Source organism: Scomber scombrus, chromosome 1 (genome assembly GCF_963691925.1).
Source record: "Scomber scombrus chromosome 1, fScoSco1.1, whole genome shotgun sequence".
Lineage (NCBI taxonomy): Eukaryota > Metazoa > Chordata > Actinopteri > Scombriformes > Scombridae > Scomber > Scomber scombrus.
This window is the reverse complement of record NC_084970.1, coordinates 31,890,838-31,914,945: the sequence shown is the minus strand read 5'-3', so window position 1 is coordinate 31,914,945 and position 24,108 is coordinate 31,890,838. Positions and strand designations below refer to the sequence as shown.

At 38.9% G+C, this 24,108-nt stretch overlaps 1 protein-coding gene, 1 long non-coding RNA gene and 2 other non-coding genes across 5 annotated transcripts in view; all 4 read right to left on the bottom strand.

Moving 5' to 3' along the window:
- Window positions 1-10,878: 10,878 nt before the first annotated feature.
- Window positions 10,879-14,998, bottom strand: LOC133980192 (uncharacterized). The gene is made up of 5 exons (XR_009925162.1): window positions 14,837-14,998; window positions 13,042-13,192; window positions 12,343-12,435; window positions 11,581-12,111; window positions 10,879-11,548 (listed from the first exon to the last, which is right to left on the bottom strand). It is a non-coding gene; the product is annotated as an uncharacterized LOC133980192 (long non-coding RNA).
- A 63-nt stretch (window positions 14,999-15,061) lies between these two features.
- LOC133985518 (small nucleolar RNA SNORD67) lies at window positions 15,062-15,175 on the bottom strand. The gene has a single exon (XR_009925476.1). It is a non-coding gene; the product is annotated as a small nucleolar RNA SNORD67 (small nucleolar RNA).
- Window positions 15,176-16,461: 1,286 nt separating this feature from the next.
- LOC133985511 (small nucleolar RNA SNORD67) lies at window positions 16,462-16,575 on the bottom strand. The gene has a single exon (XR_009925474.1). It is a non-coding gene; the product is annotated as a small nucleolar RNA SNORD67 (small nucleolar RNA).
- Window positions 16,576-20,996: 4,421 nt separating this feature from the next.
- Window positions 20,997-24,108, bottom strand: part of lrp4 (low density lipoprotein receptor-related protein 4) — a 122,243-nt gene continuing 119,131 nt past the window's right edge. For both annotated transcript variants that reach the window (XM_062433959.1, XM_062434655.1), the window contains exon 38: window positions 20,997-22,983. In XM_062433959.1, the coding sequence (XP_062289943.1) occupies window positions 22,642-22,983 (342 nt within the window). In that variant the 3' untranslated portion in view covers window positions 20,997-22,641. The remainder of the gene's footprint in view (window positions 22,984-24,108) is intronic.

Sequence of the window (24,108 nt, the reverse complement as noted above, 5' to 3'; positions counted from 1 at the left end):
GTTGGGATATCAGGTAAGCATGACAACAGGACTGTGTTGCAGAATAACCTTACATGATGTGATGTTATGACGCAGTGTGTCCTGGTGTGTCTCAGGAGGGAGGTGTGATCAGGAGCAGTGATTGGGGATAAGAATAAGGAGGGACAAACAACACTACAACTTTCCCTTGAATAACCTTTCATCCACTTCAATACTCATAAATTGGCCAATCTCAAACAGCTCAGCTAAATCCAACAGGGCTACTGACTTACTGGACCTTTAATGCATTTTACTCAACATCTAAAGCTCACTATAACAACCACGGACACATTTCATTTGCATCTATGTCAGAGTGCAGTTATGCAATGTGGCTAGTCATTGAGACAGAGCCAGCTGGCAAATTAAAGATAAACCTGAATAAATAAGTGGAGAAACATAACAAATTAAAGACACTTGCTGTAGCAGTGCACAAGGACTCACTGAATATGAGTGATGTTTGTGGAAAATAATGTGAATCATATGCTACAGCCTTCACAGTCACCAGATAGCAACAGAGTTCATCAGACTCATTTTCTCTCTATCACCATAACACCCTATGAGGTAACATCTTTTGGAACAAAGATGCTTTTTTCCTTTCATTTGTCATCTATCTGTTCGTGTCCTAAGGTTACATAATAGCAAGTGTTAATTACTTTCAAATTTGAGGAGGCACATAATGGTCCATATCATGTGTGCATAAAAGCATAACAGTCACAGTAAAGAGCACATTTTAAATGTGTCAGTTGAAGCATTCCCGCATAATTTGTCAAAACTGTTTGATTTCTCAACTCTGCTTTTCATTCTTCAAAAACATCAGGTTGAACTGTGATGTCTGCAGACACACTGTGTACTTGGTGTAATGTCACATTGTGCAAATCTGCTTTCTTTTCTCCTAATTGTTACTTTGTCTCTTTGTCTCTCTGCCCATCTCCCTCTGGTCTGGTCTCATAGTGCAGTTGAGGCTGATAATAAGCTGCGGTCACACCGTACATTCTACTCTCCGTCTGGATTCAGACACCGCAGTGGAAGGAGGCGGCCAAGGAGGAGGAGGAGGAGGAGAGGAGGGTGAGTTAAGAAGGGCAGAGGAAATTTGGGTCATGCTTGAAGCCATAATGATGGTATAATGCAGCAGCACAATCTCTGCTGCAGCACCGAATAAATCATAGATGCAACACCCTTCACAGATAATAAGTAATGGCTCCTCTCGACACCCCAAGCCAGTGCACGATATGAATCTGCACCCAACAAGTTAGACAAATGAATCCGAAATCTGACATTGAATATCCCCATCCACACACATCCTCACCCCTCAAATTAAGCCAATGACATTTCACGACTACCTCTGAGGCACCCAAACAAAGATTGATCAGAGCTAAAGGTATCAAGCAGGAGATTATGGGGCCAAGTTCCCTGAGTTTCCATTACCAGCTTCCTAATCCGTTTATAAGGATATGTACTTAATGGGCATGAGCAGCTAGAGCTGTGTGTATTGTGTGTGTGAGGGAAAGGGTCATCCATCATGGACGGACCTCTGAGGAGGAGAGGGGACAGCAGGGAAGGTTAATGTCAGGCTGGATCTGACTGAAGCTCACATCTATTCCGCATCCAAATCTCCGGTGACAACACTGAGCGATTTAGCTGCTTTCTTCTTCTGCGCCCGTTGACATCTGTGATACATATGGCAACTAAGCACGGGTCAGCCACCCAACACACTGCACAACAGTATCATTTCACTGAGTCACATGGCCTCCCAGTCTGCCTAAAAACTGTGAAAATCCTACCATTTTAAAATGTAGGTTAGCCAGTTCCATCTTTGATTATAACTTTGATCAAGTCTCACAGAAGTTTAAGAACTATTTAAAAGTGATATCTGTAAAATTTTACTGGCTCTTTGCAGAAACTAACCATTGTATTATCAGAGAGGGTTTTGCAAGCATTGCCAGACTAAGTCACTCATTTATCTCAATCACTGCTGAAACTCCAATCCCCACCTTGCCTACCCACAACCTGTGGATTAGAATGTACATAAAAAATCATGTCCAATTTCTGGACATTCTTCTATTTCCCAAAGGCCCACTAAACTATCCACTATCTATGAGGAGTACATTTGAGGTAAATACTCAACACTGCCAGCTTGTGTATTTGCTGGGAATTTGCTGTAATGTCACCCCATTTAATTGTAGTACCCAAACCCACCACCAGACCCCTGAACTACCCTCTGGCCCTGTGTATTGTCTGGGCAAGCTCCATACAGACAATTTTTGGATATTTCTGTTAAGTCAGTCTACTATATTTTTCGGCATGTACTACACTCCCATACCCCTTGACCTACACACTGTCTCTGTTGCTTGGTATGCTTTGATTTCCCAGACCCCTATACTCTTGTATTACACCTTTATGTCAGTTGTTTTGAATTACAAGTTGACTGATGAGCAGAAATCCCAACCAAAAGAAACCTTTGAGCTATAGATGAAATAGGAAAAATCTATGGGTTTACAGGCAGATATTTCACACCAGAGGAGACATTTCGAACACATCAGAATTTTCTATGAAATATTTGGGTGGCTGCATGTCTCCGACATGTGCAGCCTATTGCATATTTAATCCGACAAGTTCGAGAAGTTCATCCCCCCCATTCAGGCTTGGATAAATGCGACTGCCTGTGAAAGAGAGAGTCTGAGAGACCAGAGAGAATAATGATCTATGTTTTAATCTCCCTCTGTGGTGGAGGTATTTGGTGGATTTCTGCTTGAACGCATTTGTAGAAAACACTGTACTATTTTGGTCGCAAACATGTAACTCCACTCTTTCCGACTGCTCCATCACCTGTCTGCCTCCACTGGTGCACAGGACGCAGAAAGTCATGATGTATTCATGAGCTTCACATGAATATGAATATCTGAGGGGGAAAAACATTTTTTGACAGATCTCACCATAAAAATGCAACCAGCATGACATGATTTCAGAGCAGAGAGGTGTTGCAATATTTCTGAAAGCCTTCTCTATGATATCAGAATGTGCACTCATTGCTTTGATTTGCCCAAAGACATGAGCATTATGAAAATAAACGGCGTGTCTTTGAACCAGAATCACGGCAGAACGCAGTCTATTGAACACCAGCCTATTTTAGTTGCATTTTCCCGAGGTGAAATAAACAAATGTGCGCTTTTCATTTGTGTTCTCCCTTGTGGTTTTTTTGAACACCTACACTGCCACTGAGCTAGATATGAATATACTGCATGCTGTTTTTATTAGGCGAGCAAAATTTCAGCCAAAGGCATTAGCTGTTCCTAATTATTATAAGCAGCTTCCTGTTTTTAACCGTTTTTCACTTAACCTCATGATGATTCATGTTCAGATAAACAGCATCTGGTCTGGCCCTGTATGTGTGTCTCAACATAAGAAGCTTTTCAATTCAAGAGAAGTAAATACCAATTTCAGTGGGGGAAATAAGGTAAAGGAGTGATTCATTCCACATCAGTCACAGTTTCCTGCACCTACAAAACAGGTTTTTCAATTAAAGTTGTCATTGTATTTTGTGCCAGTCATTGTTCCTGAGCAAATACAAATAAAGCACACAGGAGTGTTTGTGGCAGATAAGTTGAACAGTGAGGAACAGTTAGGTGCATTAGCATTTCAATCTGTTCTTCTCTGTATTTTGCAGACATTTACATGTATATAGAGAAATGTCAGTGGGTATGCACTCGAGCAGGAGCCTCCAAGGTATTTGCACAACCACAGAGGTATTATATCTGATAAGAAGTGAAACCGTGGAGGAGACGCTTTCAGTGACAATGAAAAGTTTGAAATTGCACCTTATCTAACGCCACAGTGTTACACGAGGCCACAGTGACTGAAGAACAAGAGTCGACTGATGATTGAATTCTGAATATGTTCTTCAAATAAATTCAACAGATTGGATGTGGGAAAATGCCAAAGAGCATATAGTCATTGTTGAAATACTCAACCTTTGGTGAGAGCTTAAGGGCTTTCAAATTTTGAGTTACCATAAATACTGTAAAACATAAAATATATACTATAATCAGTATAAGCAGACATAGATAAAAGATGGAGTGATGGACATATTATAAAATATGTTAATGCTACAAAATGATTATAGTATAAGATTTGTAAAATTCTTTCGTTTTGACCTTTTTCACACAGCAGAAACCTGGTTGCGAAAGTGTGAACTAAACAACATAAAACATCAAGAAAGAAAATTAAAAAATAATTTGTTCACAGCTGTTAACATCTCTTCAATATAGTGCTTTACTGGCACTTACACCAGTGTGTCTGGTCATAGTCTCTACGTGTCTAATAGCCCTGCACTTGGTCATATCACAGCAATTTATAGTGTTAACAGCACTTTCAGCAAAGTAGTAAATGGGGTTATATGGAGCTATCAGGATGTAAAAAAATCCCCTTCATTTTTCCAACTCATTGTGAGAGGACTCTATGTGGGAGCATTTTCAATCCTTGGAGGGACATAGTTGAATCATCAGCACAAACTATTTGTCACTGTGTAGAAAAAGTTCTGCGTCAGGGATTAAAAAGCCAAAAGAGGACTCTTTCTACAGAGGTGTAAAGAGGGAGCAGTTTCAGTATATTGGGCATCCAAGGTTCCTGGAGTAAAAGTCAATTTTGTTCATTTTCTGCATAGACAATGGTGGGTGACTAGCAGTTGGTGAACTCCAAGGGCAGTCTGGACATGAAATTATCCTCATTGAATCATCAGTGCAAAAATGAACTGTGGAAATATCTTCTTTCATAAAATGACAAAGGTCCAACCCTAAGAACATATAAACTTCAGACTCCTAATGTGCAATTTGTTAAGAGATCTCATCACTGAATATAAAAATGTATTGTGTGCACTTAAAACGACGGGCTGAACTTAAAGATTATACTTTTAAATTAGGCAGTTATGGTGCAGTGTTACGTCCCAAATTTGCTGCGAAGGGAATTGTTAATATGCCATCCATGTATGGTTTTAAAGCAACAGTCAGTGAGACTCACATGTACTGTGGCATTTAGTATCACTTTGCATACCAAATTTACAGAATAAGTGGTGTCTCATGAAGCAGGGTTAGTACCTGTTAGTAGCCTGTTCATCATACTGAATAGCAATTTAATTTCACTTGATTAATTCAGCCTGACATTGTGTTCATGTTAGCCAACTTATTGTTGGGAGGAGTAGTTGTTCGGTTTTGTTGTTCCCCGATAAATCAATAACGTGTATCTGTCCCGCCAACATCATTTTCATTAACATGGAGGCTGAGGTAGTTGAGAGGAGAAATTAACTTTGAAGATATGTTGGTGAAGAGTTGTTTTCTGTTAGCTGACTTGTAATAACTTGTAAAGCTGGATCGACCTCATCAACGCTAGTCAGTGTTTTTTGTCGCTATATTTCATTGTCATATGTAGTTGAATAGCTAGCCAATGACATAGCGCTGGCTAACATTTCTCCTTTCTCAAACTGGGGAACACAGTATCAATGGGCACAACACCAGTGCTATTTCAATCGTTTTACAAATCTGAGATACAGACATGGCCGAAATGATTAACTGGTTAAAATATTGCACCATTCGAACAGTGTTGAAATTAAAAGATATTTTATTATCAATGAATGTCTAGGTTTTGTTTGCAGTGGAGCAAAATAAAAAGCTGAATTCATGCTTATTCTACAAATAGCCTGGACAAAATGATTAGTGCCCTTTAGTAGTTGTATGATATAATTGATTTGTAGAGGTACTGTAAGCAGCCTATTGTGTTTTAATTAGTATCGTGGGTGTTTTCAATCTATTAATCATTCATGCAGGCAGTTTTAAAATAGGAGAAAATTACCTACTCTGCTGTTCTGTGCCACTGTGTGCATGGAAAGCAGAAGGAAAACAAGAGAATGGTCTGAAGACATTAGAAAAAAAGTAGTAGCTAAGCATGGTCAATTTAAAGGTTACAAGACCATCTCCAAAGAGATTGATGTTCCAGTGACCACTGCTGCCAATATTATTAAGAAGTTAAGGCCCAAGGAACAGTAGCCAACATCTCTGGATGTGGTCGAAAGAGGAAAATTGGTCTGAGATTGAAAAGAAGGATTGCTTGAATGGTCTAGAAAGAACCAAGTTAAACCTCAGTACAGATCTAAGCTGATCTTCAAGTTCAAGGTACAATAGTTTCAAGTCGAACAATCTGTTGCTGTGTAAGACACAAAAAAGACATGCTGGACTTGGAAGAAAATGCAAATCACATTCCATCTGTGCTCTGGACAGATGAAACAAAATTAGAGCTTTTTGGTTAATTGCACCAACACTATATTTGCAGAAGAGAAAACGAAGCCTTCAAAAAAAAGAACAACATGTCTACCATGAAAAATGGAGGAGGCTCAGTCATGTTTTGGGGTTGCTTTGCTGCCTCAGGCCCTAGGTGCCTTGAATCCGTGCTGGGCACAATAAAATCAGAAGATCAAGACATTTTGGAGTGAAACATACAACCCGATGTCAGAAAGCTTTGTCTTAGTCACAGGTCATGGAGCTTAAAATAGGATAATGCCCCCAAACATACAACAAAAAGCACTCAAGAGACAAGAAACCATTGGACTGTTCTGAAGTGGCCTACTATGAGCCCTGATCTGAATCCCATTGAACACCTGTGGAAAAACCTGACACTTGCAGCTGGGAGACGGCACCCATCAAACCTGGAGCAGCTTGTTCAAGAAGAGTGGGCCAAACTATCAGGGGAGACATGTAGAAACCTTATTCAGAGTTACAGAAAGTGCTTGACTGCAGTTATTGCCTCCAAAGGCTGAACTACAAAATATTAAATTATTGGTACCAATATTTTTGACCATAACATTTTCTTTTGTTTTATTGTATTAAACTATACACTTCTGCCAGTTTCAACTTAATACAGAGAAAATTTAGTTTTGTTTGTTGATGCAGAGGTTTGGGACCAGGATAAGATTGAATAGCCAGTTAGTGCTGGACTTAATCCTGGCATTTCTGTCTCACATAGACAACTAAAATTTAATCATGTTGCCGAGGTTTTGTTCAGGCTTACAGATCCAAGCATATGAAAGAACTCATTGCAAGTCAACTTCTACTCTATTCCTGGTTGACTCACCAACTTATAAATATCCATATTGGATTAATGGTGTAGTGGTGTATCTCATCATCTGCTTTATTGACTTCATTGACCTGTTGAGGATTTGTATTTTGAACTGAGCTCCATTATGTAAGAGGTGCAGAATTATTATGTGTAAAGTGTTCACACTGAATGTAAAGTGAATTTTAGAGCCTCCACGTTAACATATAAAGTAAATGGAAATGCTTATAGTAAATCTGAAATGCAGCTATTAACATCACATCACATTACTATCACGCATTGATAAAGCACTTTAAGAATACTATACAAACACAGTTTCTGGACAGGGACCAACTGGGACTAATTATGCATAGCTCTACAGTAATGGACTATGAATCACATATCATGCTGTCTCTTAACATTAACATGTGTTGGTGGAATGTGTGACCATAATGTTTACATATTGATGCACATAGCTCATTGGGGCCTGGGGTTACTTCCCTGATGACATTTTGCAGAGCTGAAAAAACTCAACATGATCTGGTTAGCAGAAAATCCATTTTGGCTTTTGATATGAAACTGTTCTTTGATCGCCAGCTCACATCTGCGCAGCAACCTGCATGACTGTGTGCAGTGCACCGTGAAAAGTGCAGTTCCCTCTGGACTTTCACACTTGCCGGACAGCCTCCTCAGGCTACACAAACATATTTATCTCTTTTAAGAGATGCCCCCATATCAGCTTCACTCTACTCTCAGGTGTTGGACATATTTTCCTCTACCTGATTCTCAGGGAACATCTGTGGGCAACAGGATGTTCCTCGACTCCCCAGTGAGTTCAGTTAAAAGTTAAAAAAAAGCTGCCTCAGGTCACAAAGTCTAGTCAGTCATTCCTTCCTCTATGATCGCTCTCTGCACTCCTGTCAATCACAGCCCTAAGTCACAGTTTTCCTTGGGGACTGAGAGGGAAATGAGATGAGAGACAGCAGAGAAAAAGCCCCACTTTAAATCTTTTGTAGCCATGTGTGAAAGCAACTACAAATATCTACTGTCCATCCAGGGTGACATTAAATGGACATATTCATCATGATGAGCAACTAACTCAAACAATGGCAGATGAATAATACAAACCCCCCCCTGTTGTGTCAAGTTCAAATTCAGTCAAATTTTACATGTGATTTTGTGGCGTTGACCAATAAAAAAACATGTTAAAAGAGAGTCCGGTCTGGCACATACTGGCAATGGTTGGAACTGGTCATTTTATGGCCTGTAGATAAAAAAAATCATCATTATCAAATTCTATTAAATCTAAATATCAAAAAACAGGCTATCCAATGTCAAAACTGCTTTTAAAATATTGGGTAAAATAGTATCTGTATGCAAATTACGTGTGGGTTGGAGATGAACTGTGGCAGACTCATGAGAATGTCCTCATGGTGAGAGAGTTGAACCCACAACAAAATATTTGACTAATGATGTTGATGTTGCGTGTGTTATGTTGTTTGTAATGACCTCTTCAGGCAACTGTGCTGCTTTTAACCCACACACAACTGCACAACCTCACTGTAAATAGCATTTATTAATGGGAAGTATGTATAAAACAGGTGCATTGCGCAATACTTGTGTGCTTTCATTATACACTTTTTAACGCAGAACTACTACTTGTAATTGAGTATTTCAACAACACAATTTTAAATCATTTCAGCAGAGTTGAAGAAGGGAAGAGAGGAGGACCGTTAACCTCAACAAGCCAGAGCGAAAACAGGACAGAAAGATGATACCATAGAATAGATCATACACAACATCACATCACAGTGCTGTGGTCCAAATTTCACTCATACACACAAGTTTGTTCAGCTGTCCGTGTTACAGTATCGCATTGACTTTTCATTGTAAAAAGCCAAACCCTAACCTTAATTTACATCTCACCAGTAACCTTAACAGGACCTCAGAAACGATGTTTTGCCACATTAGGACCCGGCTTTGGTCCCTGTGAGGCCTACTGGTCGCAACAAGGTCAGTGTTTATACAGTCCCAGTGAGGTAGCAAAAGCATGCACACACACAATACAGTCTGCTGCTTGGTTGCTATAGCGGTGAAAAGTGCCCAGAAGGATGGCACTGTTCAACTCTGTGACACAGCCTGACAGAAAGCTCGGTAGATGTGTTTGTGTGAAAAACGTCTGGATTGAAGTTAGCTGGGAATCAAGTGTTAAAAATGACTTCCATGGCACTCTGCACTCACTAAAGTTAATGACTGCTCTGCCAAAAACAAGACTAAGCAGCCTTGCAAATTTGATGTGTGGCCCCGAAGTAATCCAGTATCATTTTACAATCAACGAGAGGAGTAACTGATTTGTCTCTTGTTTTATATGTTTTTTTTTTTGCAAAAGACATTTTTAACCACCGTTCCCTGCAGTTAAAAAGCAGACACATACTGAAAGGACTGACATTATATAACACTCTCCATCAGAACATTCATCTCATATTTAGGGTATAAATATGCACATAGATAAAACAAACATAGCGCTCAGAGCTTAGAGGTCACAGAAAACGTTGCTGCCGTTTACTAGCAGCGATGTCACACTGGCATTAGTGCCCATGATAAATTACAGCTTTATGTTGAATATACGCTCCAAATAGCATAGGTCTATATCAGAGGTCTAAGTAAAATATGAGAATTACTCAAAATATCTTCATGACATAGTATTATAGACTTATGCTGTATAATTTACCTGAAGAGCTCGTAACATTACTATGTTTACACGGTATCAGAATTGTATTGCATCTAGTATACTTTTATGTCATGTGTTTTGCTTAGGTTGTCCAACTAGAACTAGGTTGGTGCGAGCACTGAGTGAAACTCATGGGACAAACTTTATTAATCCCCTTGGACTCTTTCAAAGTATCAGTGGATATTCATGTTAACAAAAGTAATCTTGAATTACAGGAAGACTTTGCCAATGTTATTTTTTAACTTGATGTTTGGATGCCAACACTTATGTGAACTTGTCCATAAGATGAAGCTTGTCATTGCAGCTGTCGCTTTACTAAACAAGCTTCCTCCCTAAAAGAGCTACCGGGCATTCATGTCTCTATAACAGAATGAATCCAGTGAAATGTGTTGCTTTATTATACACCTGTGACAAAGAGCATCAGGCAGACCACCAGTATCTGTCCAATGATGTTCAACTGCCACCTAGTGGTCAAAACAATACTGTACAGATGCAGGTTCTCAGTCTAAATACCAGTTGCTCACTTACCTGGTTTGAGGTGTCCAGTTTATAAGGAGATATATCTGTAATTATAACTAATAGGAATCCAATATACATATTTTAATTATAAAAAGCATGTAAAGCAGCAACTCCTTTAAAATGAATATTTTTGATTAAGTGATTCAAGCCACATAAGTGAACAACATTTTCAGACCATGGCTATCAGCACTGGATATAGCAAATTCACAGGTTTGAAGTAGTTACACAATCTGGGAATCAATCAATATTTTCCTTATAGAGTACTCTTGTGTTCACTGGACAAAGTTTGGTAAATGTACCTTTTTGACCAGTAAACCAACAGGAGGCTCTCAATCAGTTCCAATGAAAAAAGCCAAACACTTAAAATTAATATTGAACTTTATTTTACACAAATTCAAGGACAATTTAAAGAAAATGCACAAACATCTGTTAAACAACTTCAGTATTTATTCTCACACTGATCAAAGTACTTATTTTTATAATTTAGAAGAACCATCTCTTGAGATTGAGCTTAATGCTTTTACCAGTAGTACACCCATGTTATACATGGTCACACCCCAAACTGCATGTACTATTAAAAAAAGGGCCTGAGGTCAAGTAGTGAATTTGATAAAGCACATTCCAGCAGTGGTAAGTGAAAATGTGGTTTTATGTCATTTGAAATTTCATTTGCAACATTTTTCTAACCAAAAGTAAGAATGCTCCTGAAAATGTAAAATTGTGTAACCACAAACAGATAAATCAAATATTTAATCTACCTACAGTGCATTTAAGTGTAATTATACTTTTTTTTTTTAAATAGATGAAAAGAACATTTTTTTCAATATTGAGCAGGACATATCCTTAAAAACAACCATTTTTACAAGGTACAAGTTCCTGAAAATATTTGTTCCATCTCTTATTCACTTCAGTCTGGCACAAGGTGGGCAGCAGAGCCGAGTGAAATGAAGGCCTTGTCCCCTGGGAATACCCCAAGCTTCTGAGGGAAATAATTTGAGGTTCAGGCTGGAAGTGGGCTAAAAGTAGTATCGTTTGCACAGACTACCTGGTTGAGAATCTCAAATAGGTTTTTTAGTCCATCCAACAAAGTTTATGTGCCATTATCATGGTTGAAATATACAAACAATCAATCAAGTTTGGGTCTTATTGCCCAGCCACACCCCTGACTTTGACCAAATGTACACATCAAGCTCATCTGAGTCGCTTTGCTGACACACACACACACACACACACACACACACACACACACACACACAAAAAAGGCACATAAAATGCAGATATTTTAAGATGAGCTGTGGCCTCAGATGATGCAAGGAAATCACACAAACTGTAATCCCTCAGAGGACTCCACAGACACTGTCAACCCTTTCCAGTCCCAGCTGCCAAACCGCCTCTGTAAAACCCCATAGCTGTGATGTGACTGCTTAGAGTCAAAGGGATTACTGAACAGTTGGATGATACAATGACTATTAGATATATACATGAATCAGAGTCTGTGCGCATTTACTGCAATGTGTATCTGACCTGCATTTTTCTCCTGTTGAGAGTCAAAAAGGATTGCTAAAAATTCATTTGGGAGATAAACGCAGCAAAACCGGATTTCCTCCTGTGTTGCTCACCGTCATAAAGCTCTCAATGCTGCTGTAAACCTTCAAGATGTCTTCGAGGTACGGCCATGTTTGTGCCGTGGGGTGCAGCTGCAGCACCTCTGATGCTATTCGCCATCGCATGTTGACACACCATTCAGGCAAAACACCTTCATCCATCTGTCCAAATAAAGAGCAGAGAAATAAGAGGGGTCTTCTTCAAAGTGGTTCACATTAGTGGTTTAATTCTGAAGTGGGGCTTTTCAAAATTAAACTTTTTTTTCCAGTTAAGGTAAATGTTTTTTTCTTCTGACAGAATTTAAGTACAGCCTGAATTAATATGCATCAGGCACAAGTTGTATTAAAATGAATTTTAATGTTGCAGACAGAAGGAGCAGGTCAGGTGTTCACCTGTGTAAAGAGTTGCTCCCCAGACGTGACCTGTGACCAGTGATGTAGGTGGGATTTGGGTCATAACTACAGGCAGAAGGAGCCAGACATAGCCTACAAGGAGAATATATGTTAGCACAGACAGGCAAACAAAGATTATGTCTGACAATGTTAACTATATATGCAACCTTCCTGGTTTCACTGCTCATTGTTTACTAATGCAACCATCCCTGAGACCTGCATAGCTTTATGAACTTTTCAGATAATATATTGAGGACAAGGAAAGAAAAAAAAAAGTCAATGTTGGTTTATATGATAATATCCTCCTGTTTTCTGTTTACAGGACTGTCAAAAAAGGCTTTAATCAATACTTTGATTATTGATTCGACTACTTAAACACTGTCTGAACTTGTTCAGTGAATGAGTTCTTCCTGCTCCGTACACATTTTTAGCTCTAGTCTGATCAAATTGAGTGTATAAAAACACTCTTAACCCAGCACCAGTAACATGAAAAGCACACATCTCTCAAACCATTTGTATCATTAAAAATAACCTTACTAAACATTCACAAAGTCGCAACTTAATTGTTCAGATTTTAAGTTGTACTGAATCAGAAAATCACAACCAACACCCAGCTGGTCTAGCCCACTACTAGTTATACATTTAGTTTTAGGAGCTCAAAATATGCTTTGTACAAAAACACATACTGGGAAACTTTACCTGCATCAGGTAGGGTCAATTCAGGTCAAACTGCAGCTGCTAAAAGATCAAGGGCAGGCGATGTGTGCAGCAGGTCCAGGCTGTGACCTGCAGCAGTAGTGTTGGCTGTTACTGCTGCGAGGGTGGCAGGATTTTCTGGGCATGAGGAGGACTTCAGGGACAAGGGATGGGGGGGGGGGAATACAGAAAGGACAAGGGGGATTTAAAAAACAGAGCATATGATTTTAAGTTTAGAAAATAATAAGGACAAAAGAAAACAAGGCATAAACTGCTACTCTGGGCAGCCTGACAGATAAAGTTTTAAAGGGGTCATCAGTTGAGGAAGTCTTAAATAGAGACATGTACTAAATTATTAATACAATTAGAATTTAATGTGCTGACAGAAGGCATGGTTTGTGCTGCCTCAGCAAAAAAAAAAAACAGCTTCACCGTTGTGTTACAATGGCCAAGAAGTGACCGAGCATCTCAGCCCTCAAGCACACTGAAACACGGTTATTCTGAATAGAATTTGTGATTTGGCCACAGCTAACAAATGCAACAATCTGTTATATGCATTGATATATTTACTGCTTCTCTACTAACTGAAATCATTGTATGTCCACCACGTAAGGAACATAGTTGAACCAGTCAAATTTAAATGTCCATTACGTAATTTCAAATCTGACAGGTTCAACCATTTTTCTAGATCTCATTTTCTTTTCTTTGCATTTTATCTATCATTGTCAAGTTATAGGCCATTGTGTTGGAAGTGAGCCAAAAAGGACTTCAATGCTCATAGTCTGGACCTGAAAAAAACCAGACAACTTTTCCCCGTTGAGAGCTGTATTCTTAATGTGATCATCTTCTGCTCCAGCATGCTCTTAACCCTCTGACACCTGTGACAACATTACGCTGCATGTACAGTGCAGAGTTCTGGCACGAGGCCACAACTGCTCTAAATCACAGAAGAAAACACTGTTCAGGCAGGGGGAAAATTAACTTTTAGAGGAGTCAGGAGGCCACCAATTGCTTTAAGAAGGATTTTGTAAGAGATCAATGAACTACCGGTATCTAAGCACTATTAAAGTTGTTACAAAACTATAAGAAAACAGTTTGGCTCACTGGTGTGAAATATTAGTAAGACTTTTATACATTTCTACTTAATTTGGAGACTTAACATTTTGAGAACATTGAGAGCTGCTTTTTGAACCATTGTGTCCCTTTCAACACCATGAACAGTAATCTCTTGGTAGACCCAGCATGTGAAGACTGGCATACAGCCAAACATCAAGCCACCCCCAAAAACTGCGCTGGCGGTATTCAGAACCACCCACTGCATACCATCGACAAATACAGTATGTAGTATGTACTATATACTGCTTTTAATAGTAAGATGTGGTATGAAACTGTTACCAAAACACAAAAAAAGGGAAAAGGTTTAATTTTCAGTATGCTAGGCCGGGGTTTGCTGATTTCTGGTTTGGAAAGCTGAAGTAAACAGCAACACATCTAATTGCAACTGTTGAGATGATTGGCTGGTCTCACCTGGATCCTCACATCAGAGCAAATGTATCTATCAAATGATTTGGATAAACTGACCATATAATGGGTATCTAAATGGTTACTTTCTCTCCTGAAAAACCTAAGTGACATTTACAGTCCAGGAGCAAAAATCACAACAGCTTTAAGACTGGCAAAAAAAAAAAAAAAAAAGGCATCTGGGTTTTTTTTGGCATACTGCAGATTTTGCGTGTGTTTGCATGTACATACTGCTAGTATAGAAGGTGGTTTTTAATGCATCTTCGTCTGTCCTCACCAGGTCTCAGGTTGGAGTCCTCAGATTTTGTTCCACCCATTATGAAGTGAAAACTTTTGCTGGCTGGATACATTGTTCACAATGGCTCGATCATCCCTCTCAACAGCATCCTTGAACTCCCCTGTCTACAGACTGAGAAAGGAAGAGAGCAGAACAAATACACAGAATTGTAGGTCAGGGAATGACTAAACAAAACAGTGACCTGCTGTTTTTCGGTCATGAGGGGGTGACTCAGATGGCCCCTGTGCACAATTGGGTGTCACCACAGGTTATCGGGACGGGTCCGCTGTGCCACTGCAATCAGCAACCCGACTTATAGTGCAACTCATCATCGTCACACCCCAGTGATGCTCTAAAACACTTTTTAAAGAAAAGTAAGAAGAAAGGGTGTTGCAGGACATTTGAAACCATGTTTTGGATTGTGAAGTGAACTCAATTTATTTCACTGAATCAATGTCACCCAATTCTTGTTTTCTCTACATTTGAAGAACTTAAATTATGCAAATTCGAGCAATGAATCAAAAAGCAACAGCTGTTTTGAGATGCTGCTTTTTGCAAACATCAGAAAACTCATCACATCCTGTCTGGCAATTTACTGCTGTGATGTTGCGGTTTTGAATGGATTTTGAACAGAAAACATGCAGATAAAGCTGAAACACCAAGATGGCATACATAACTGCACTGAAAAAACTGGCCGATAACATTTTTCAATCTCGCTCTTTAAGAGGAGTTGGGAAATTGACTATGAGCTTTGTTTACACCTCAGTAATTCCCATTCCAATATTGATACTACTTGCACCCAGTGTCATGCACAAGTTGACACACCCTTAAGGATTTTGTCTGAGAAGTCAGCGTCGTTCAAAACTGTCTCAATGGTTTCTGAGATATGAGAAACCATTGATGGGTTGGATGAAAAAGGGCTATCAGTGATTTCTCTCAATGTAGAGTGGTGCCATTGTAAACCCTCAAGTTTAAATGTTGTTTATATAAGCCAATACATCTGAAGTCTTAAGAATGTATTGATAACAATAAGATGCTCAGGTCACACATTCCCAATATAAGTTAGCATCAAGCATGAAGTAATATATGCAACTGATATTACATGTGGTCATACGTGAATAAAATGGATTGGAAAAAAACTGGTGGGTTGAGGCTAATGATGCATCGATTTGGTTACATGTCAAATCTTTCGTAATGATACTATAACCGTTTGTAATAGGTGATACTACGTTGCATGGAATATATGACAATTTTAATTCTACGACTGATGAAAATGACACTGTAGGTGTAATAGTAAAATGGAAATATGCTCATTAGGTTTAGTAGACATTAGCCCATCCAGAAACACAGACCTTGAGGTATGAAGCAGCTGGTCATCAGGACAGTCGGCTGGAGGGAAGGAGAGAGGAGTTAACAACCTTCACAGCACAGCGCCCTTCCACCTTCAGGCGCTAAATGTAGTCAAGAAATAGGGGGAAATAAGATGGGAACATGTTTAATAAACGGACAAATCTGGGTGATAATTCGGTATTGTAGTTTTTCAGCTGAATCATACTGTGATTATAAGCTCATGGTGTGGTGCGTACATGAATCTGTAAACAACACAAACATAAAAAGGGGGTGAGGTTGAGTCAGATGGCCCCTGTGCACAGTCTGTGTCCTCAGGTTGGGTCAGATTGGGGCGTCGGTGCCACTGCACCAGACACCCCAACTGATTAGTGCAACTCATCACTCTCACACCTGCCCCCATCTTCCTTTGACACGCATCACTAACTTCCAGGAAAAGTTTGATCTCACCTTGATCATGTTGAAGATATCTTTGATGTCAAACTGGCAGTCAGAATGGAGACGTTTTGCCTGAAGACACAGACTGCGGACAGAAATAAAGAACTCTGTAAATTTATGTGAAGTTTTGTTGGTCGGCACTTCCAGGGATTCATCACTGCCAACTGCTGCTGGAAAGTAGAGAGATAGTGGATACACAGACCAATAGGCAATTTTTTAAAAAGGAAACTATCCAGAGAATCATAAAACATTAATCACAAACTCACATAAATGAGACAAAGGATTTAGAGAGACAAGACTTTTCTTTTTACTGAGTGGGTAAGAAAAACTAGTGAGGGCAAAAGGACTGTACTTAAAAGGATTGGGTCACAATGTTTCCAAGTCTGTCTTAACACAACAGTCAGGGGCCATATGAAGAGTGAGAGGTTTCCATTGCTGTAATCATTCCTCATGTTTATACTGACTATTTAAAAGATTCCCTTCAAATGCTCCTTCAATGTGAGTGACATGGGACAAAACTCAGTGTGTCCAGTCATGTTGAGCAAAAACATTAAAAGTTTATTTGAAGCTTAGGAAGGATACAAGGATTAGACATTAAGTGGATATCTGCCACATTTATACAACAAGCAGGCTTCTGGCACTAAATAACTAACATTTAAATATATCTACCTAAATGTGACATACTTTAACAACTGGAGCTTCATATAACCTTTAAAATACAGTTTTCGAACAGGAGGAGGCTTGTGAGTTTTGTTCCCCATCACTTACATTGTAAGTGCATTATTAAGGGCTCTTCTAATGGCCAGTATGAGCAGGAGGAATGATTATGGCAAGGTTACTATTTTAAGGCACACTTGAAAAATGGTGAACCCTTTAATGTAATGTATAGCATAATAGCACTGCACTTAAATGCCTCTTCTATAAAATAAGCTAGGGTTGGGAGATTGAATGTATGTTATCGCTCAACTCTATTATACAACAAATGTATTGACAATAATACTTCATGTTAACAACAAGCTCATATAAGACAAACATAATGCCCCCAAGAAAATCTACATACAACAGATATTGAAATGCTTGTGTTGACTTATTACCTTACAGTAAATGTTTTGCTCTGGTCATTTGTGAATTCAAGATATATAGTGTTTTTCATGTGTGTCATTGTATGTTTTATGTCAGTCTGCTGCTGTTTATGTGTATTAGCCACATGGGACACGCAGTTTCGTTGTACTGCTGTGTAATGACAATACATTCATTGAATAGATGTAATGATTACTGATTTAGCGTTTTACCTTTAGTCATCATTTCTGTTTGGATGCAGTAGGGCTTCATCCTCTCTGTATTATACGACGTGACTCCTTATCAAGTTTTATCTCCCTGAGATGAGAAAAGTGAGTTTAATGTTCACACTGACAGCGACACATGTGAATTATATACCAAGCTGAACAAGCATATTAGCAGTAATGTTAGCTCAGTGGACAAACACGTGGGGGACACTAGGCTAGCAGGGCCGACACGAACAACGAAACCTTTAAAAAAAAACCTGGTTAAAGCAACATGTTCAGAGAAACTGGGTTGTTTGGAAATTAGCTGTACATTTTTTCAGCATTGCCAATGTTAGCCATGTTAGCTCTTTTAGCTAGCATTCGACTCCGTTTGTCAAATAGGCCTGACTCTTCTTCCTAAAACAAAACGTGCAACTTAATGCCAACCTATTAAACAACGAGGAACTACTTGATTAGGTTATTTCATACAATAATTTGACTCATACCTCCTTTTCTGTGCAGCTAACACCGACTAGCTTCTTTTTCTTCTTCTCAATTTAAAGAAGTTTTTTTCTATAAATCTGATCGCTGATTGGCTCAAGCGCCGAGACGATCGTCGATGTTCATTGGACAATTAAAATGTTTTTTTCTTCTGTTGAACCAATGAGAAGTTGTGTAGCTGTCACATGGACAGACTCATATTTACAAGAGAAACAAACCTTACATAACTACAAGTCTGAAAACTTATTTTACGTTTAATTTAGAATATATTCTATATATTTTTGTTTCTTTTTTTATATTATTTAGGATTTCTTAATTAAAGTCTCACATTTTTGACAGTACTTATTATGTATTGTTCTATATTATTTTCTTATTGCTGATCTGACATTCTATTTTGCTGTCCACTGCTGCTGTAACAATGCAAATTTCCCCATTGTGGGACTAATAAAGGAATATCTTATCTTATACCCTTGTATTGTGTAGTATGGAGATATTGATATAGAGAGCCTCAACTTAAACTTTGGATGTAATAGTTAGACATCTCAGTACAAGTTCCTTCACCACATATGCTGAAATGTTATTCTATTTTCAGTGAAGTCACAATATAACAGACGCTGGGGTTTATAGTGTGTGGTGGTATAGTAGTATCAGAGTACTAATTGTGGTTCCATATTGCATCCGCTACAATATGTTATTCATGGGTGATGAGTAGAAAAAACAAAAACATTTATTTTATGTTTAATCCATAAAGGAGTGATATAAAGGGAGCATTCAACACTACAATTGCCTGGATTTACTATGAAACTCGACTATAATTCTTTACATGAATCATATTTTTCCGTGTAAATTCACAACTAGCAATCTAAATGTAATATCCCAACCACCTAATTTCAAAATGCAGGTGTGGAACCTGGTAACTCTAAACCCAAGATAACTACATCTGATACTTTCTGATGCTGATAAAGGTTTGTTACAGCTACCAGCTCTTAGTAAGAATTGGAAGATACTTGACATCTCTGGTTCAGTCTTCGCTCAAAATGCCTTAAAGTCTGTAACCTCATGTTTTCTTAATGTTATTTGTGTATTGTGCATTTTATTTACTTAATATTGTCATCCTAGTACAACTACCTACTTAGCCTACACAGAATCAAATGTATTGGCGTTGTGGTGGATAACTAATCCATGAATGTTACTCTGTACCACACCACCTGTCTACCTGTCCCAGAAGAGTGATCATTCTGCTTTTTTCACCTTGCAGAGGACTAGTCTAGTACATATTTAGATATGTGACAATTTAGCTATGTGCCTCCAGGTTAAAACCCAGATTCTCTGATTGCTTTGCTCCTGTTTTTATGACTGTAATATCTGTATTGTTTGCAGCAATAAGGGACTGAGCACAGATGAGTGAGCCAAAAGTTTCATTGAAATGCAAATGCAATTTTATATTAAAAGATAGCAAAGGGATAATTCACTATATCACACAACACAGCTTGTTAGTACTGCCATGGAAATACATATACAGTCTTTTCATATTTACACATCAATTGACAACCAAACAGAAATCATAAATACCTCTTTTTGTTAACTTTACAACAGCTATACGCGACCAGTATTTCATAAGATAAAGAGCACTATTAAATAACTGGCATCTTCCCTATCATTTACAAGGTTTGGAAACACAGTGGTTAAAATAATCCAGCAAAAAAAAAACAAAAAAAAAAATGTTCTTCTCCAGTGAGTAAAATTAATACAAGTCTAAAAACGGTCATGAAATCCCTTTGTACAAAAGACTATACAACTTAATCAACACAATATCTTCAACAGAAATGTTTGCTTATATCCGCAACTAAAATCTGTACAGTTTTAGCATTCCTGCAGCAGAGTTGGAGGGACTGTGAGCCGGGATGATTGGTTACTGGGTCACCATGATGCTCTGTAGGCTTCCTGTCAACCAACCGCCAGAGACCAAAGTTATGTAGCTGCCAAGACCCTCTTTCATTGGCCTCAGTGCTTCGTCTAGCAGCAAATCAGCAAGTTGCTGAGCTTGTAGCAGATACTTCAAAATACATGGTTCTATAAAGTCTAACCGATATATTTGTCAAAATAGCAATATAGTATTTCCTTGTACCATATTTTCAACACACAGGATGGTACTCTAAAGTTAAAGCAATGCATAATATCTTGTATTAAATTAATGTTTCAGTAAGTTGTCAGTGATATATTTCTAAACTATAACCCTCACTGCCTGATGGGTCAGACATGCACAGTGTTCCTAAGTTACCCATTTGTTATACTGTACTGTGGCAGATACTGCGAGTGCACTTTTCCATTACAGATTTAGAGTTGATGGATCAAAACTCAAATTACAAAAACATTATTTCCTCACTTACCCTTAGTAGTAGTGTTTGGCAAAGCAGATCACTTTGGTTTTATGTGCCAAAGTTTTTCCATATCTGCCCCTGAAACCTGAGCCAACGTGAAAGTGGAACTTATTCTGTTCGTGATGCAAATATCTAAAAATCCAACTCTTCAATTCAATATTTCTCATCAGTATCTAGTTCAATTTCCTCCATTTGGTAAATAATCTAATATCTTTTAAATAATATTCCTTGTTTTGTAGGCAGCCTTTAACAAACACATTTTCTACAAATCTACGACTGCTGTGGGTAAAAGTGGAGAGGGAGGGCTGAACAGCAAATATAATTTTTAAGATAGAAATTGATGAGAATGTGGCTGAATATCATGGATAAGGGGGGGGGGGGGACAGTTACGACAACATATAATACACACACTCCTACGATGAAAAGAAATTCATGGGAGCTTTAGTTTTTTTTAAGGGCAACAAATTAATCCTTGCTGACCTTGTTAACATCAAAGAGCTTCAGATTCGAATAGTAAGTGCTGTGAAAATGGATAGTAAACCCAAGAAACACTTAATTTTGTTGGAAAACCGATGATAGAAATGCTTAATGAGAGATTGCTTTGAGTAAGTAATTACAAAGAAAATTGGCAGAAGAAATCACAGAGGAACAGAAATCTAAAAACATTGGTACATAAAAGCAGTACTACTGTATCTGCATGGCTGTATACTACTAATGGTAAGTGAGAAAATGTGTTTTTTTGCGATTTGGGTGAACCAACCCTTTAATCAGAATGAGTTTAAAAAAAAAAAAAAAAGTCACGTTCATTTTACAACCTCTGAGAAAAATAAATATACAGCTGAAGGAGGAAAAAGAACAAAATGTTTGGCACTTAGGCTGTTACTTCATCGCGGCTTCCTCTGCTTTGCCCGAGGATCAGCAATGATTGATTTTTTTTAAAAGAGGAAGAAAAAAAAAGGAGCTCCTTTCAGGACATTTTTTACAGAAGATAAACAGACTTCCGCAATTAACTGAGAGTACCAGCTACGTCCTTGCTTGGCCTGTTTAGGAGGCTGTAAAATAAGACATTAGAAGCAGATGGTGTCATCACTGAGGTCTCCCACTGGTGAGGGCAGTCAGTAAGTGAAATAAAAAGAAACATCCCGTAATTAAGATACATTTCTACTGACGTGTAAATGCAGAAAGAAGCATGGAGACTCTGTGAAGCCCCACCCTTTGGCACTGTCATAAATACAACTCTTGAATACCCGGGTCCTGCTGCACAAAAGTTCAACACAACACTCTCGCTGTTCTCTGAAAGTCAGCAAACCCACTCTGAAGTACAAAAACGTTCATAAATAGAGTTCAAAAAGATATGAGTGGCATTAGAGAGAGAGCATTGTGGTTACATAGTCCAAGGGGTGTGATGTTTTAGCTTTGTCCAAAACCAAAAAAAAAAAAAAAAAGTTCACAAAAAATAAAAGGTGAAGTTTTACGCAGAGAAGCGCCTTGCATCCTTTAAAAAGGCTCCAGATAACGCTTGTGTCTCTCTGTTCACTTCCTCCCCAGAGTCTTTTGCTTTCTTATTCCAGCATGCTCATTAGTTTATCATTTTGTCTAAAGGCAGTAGCACTGAGGGTTCTGTTGGAGAACTGCACTGCATGTGTGTGTGTGTGTACAAGTAGGACGGAGCCCCAGTTTCAGAGGAGTTGCGTTTATGGGAACTTAGATTTTTCTAACCGGATTCATATGTACTGTTACTCTACATATGCAGCTATTGCGGTGTACCTTTTTATCTTTGTGTGTTTTTGTACCAGCTATAAATACAGGTGTGTGTTTATTAGGTAATGAAGGTTGAGATAAAGCACAGAGGGAAGGGGGGGGGGGGCCTCCCTCACACTTCACTCTCAGTGGAGGGCTTGCGCGTTGAGGCCCAGCCGGTGTCGGGCAGGCTGTGCTGGGCGTGACGCTGTGGGGTGATGGCTGATGGGGTCAGGGTGGTTATGGAGGAGCATTCAGACGCCTCCTCCTGGAGGAGCTGCTCAGTCTCGCCGTCGTCTAATGAAGCACTGCTGGCCTGCAGCGAGACGGTGTCTGTGCGCATGCAGGTGTGCAGGCCGCCTCGGGACGGCTTGATCTGTTTTAGGTCATCCCAATAAAGCTCCTCATTGGACAGGAGACACACGCCCTCCACAATGCGAATCTTCTCCTTGGTGTATCCTCCATCTCCTCCCCCCTGGACAATGAGACATGATTAGTTAGAGTGATGGCCTGTATACCAGCAGTTTAAAGGAAAAATCCACCCTCAGTTTTTTAATGACATGTTTTCTTCTCACTTTACCTTGAACACCAAATGAGCCACCCAGGTGTAAACCAGGTGACCTCTGACCCCATGTTAGTATTTGTGTTATATGCATGTCTCTTTCTTTCTTCCCTTTTTCAATTGTTCTCTTCTCCCTTTCTTGACTGGAACCATCCTTTATTTTTAAAGAATATTCACGATTTATTAATATAAACATCGTCCACAGAAACATTCCCCATATTTGTGTTCAACCTGTTAAGGGTGGATTTTCCCACTGAAAGATAAGTACGCAACAGCAAAACACTCCACAACAAGATGTCACCTTCAAACAAAACCCATGCACAGCAGGTTGACTCCCTGTAGTAATTCTGTGCTTCCTTCTGAAGTTAGTTTTTTTTTTGTGTGTGTGTTTGTGTGTGTGTAAGTTGCTACATTTCACCACCTGTATATCAACACCATATCACTTTTATACAATGGTATAATTTACTTAACAAAAAAAGACTGTCTCTGCAAAATGAAAAGAAATCAAATGCACTGCTTTGTGATAAAAAATTTCCTGTTACTTCAAGTGGCAGATGGTGGCAGAAATAAGTGTGATGAAAAATCACAGCGAGTTCTGCTCTTATAAGGGATGTGCTGATAACATTTTCTCACTTCGTTTCACACAGAGTTTCTGCAAGTACATGTTCTGACCTGATATGTATTTTCTTAAAGTGAACACTAAGTGTAAAGTCTCTAATTTATAATTATATATCTTTTGACTCTCAGATTCTTGTATAATATCCATGTAGAACTTATGTCCAGCAATGGCATTGATAATAATATCCATGTTAGGCTTTTTTATGGTGTAAAAGCAGGTTAAAAGTACTGTGTCAACTCGCCGGAGGTACACCGTTGTCGTGAACCTTTTTAAGTTCTGCGTCTGGGTTGAACGACGCTGTGCAATTCACCGCCAAAACACTAGGGGGTGTGAGGTTCATGAACGACCTGAAGGGTCTATCGTGAAGGAATGTGACGGAGAAATGATGTACTGCAGACCAATCAGAGCATTTGCGGTCT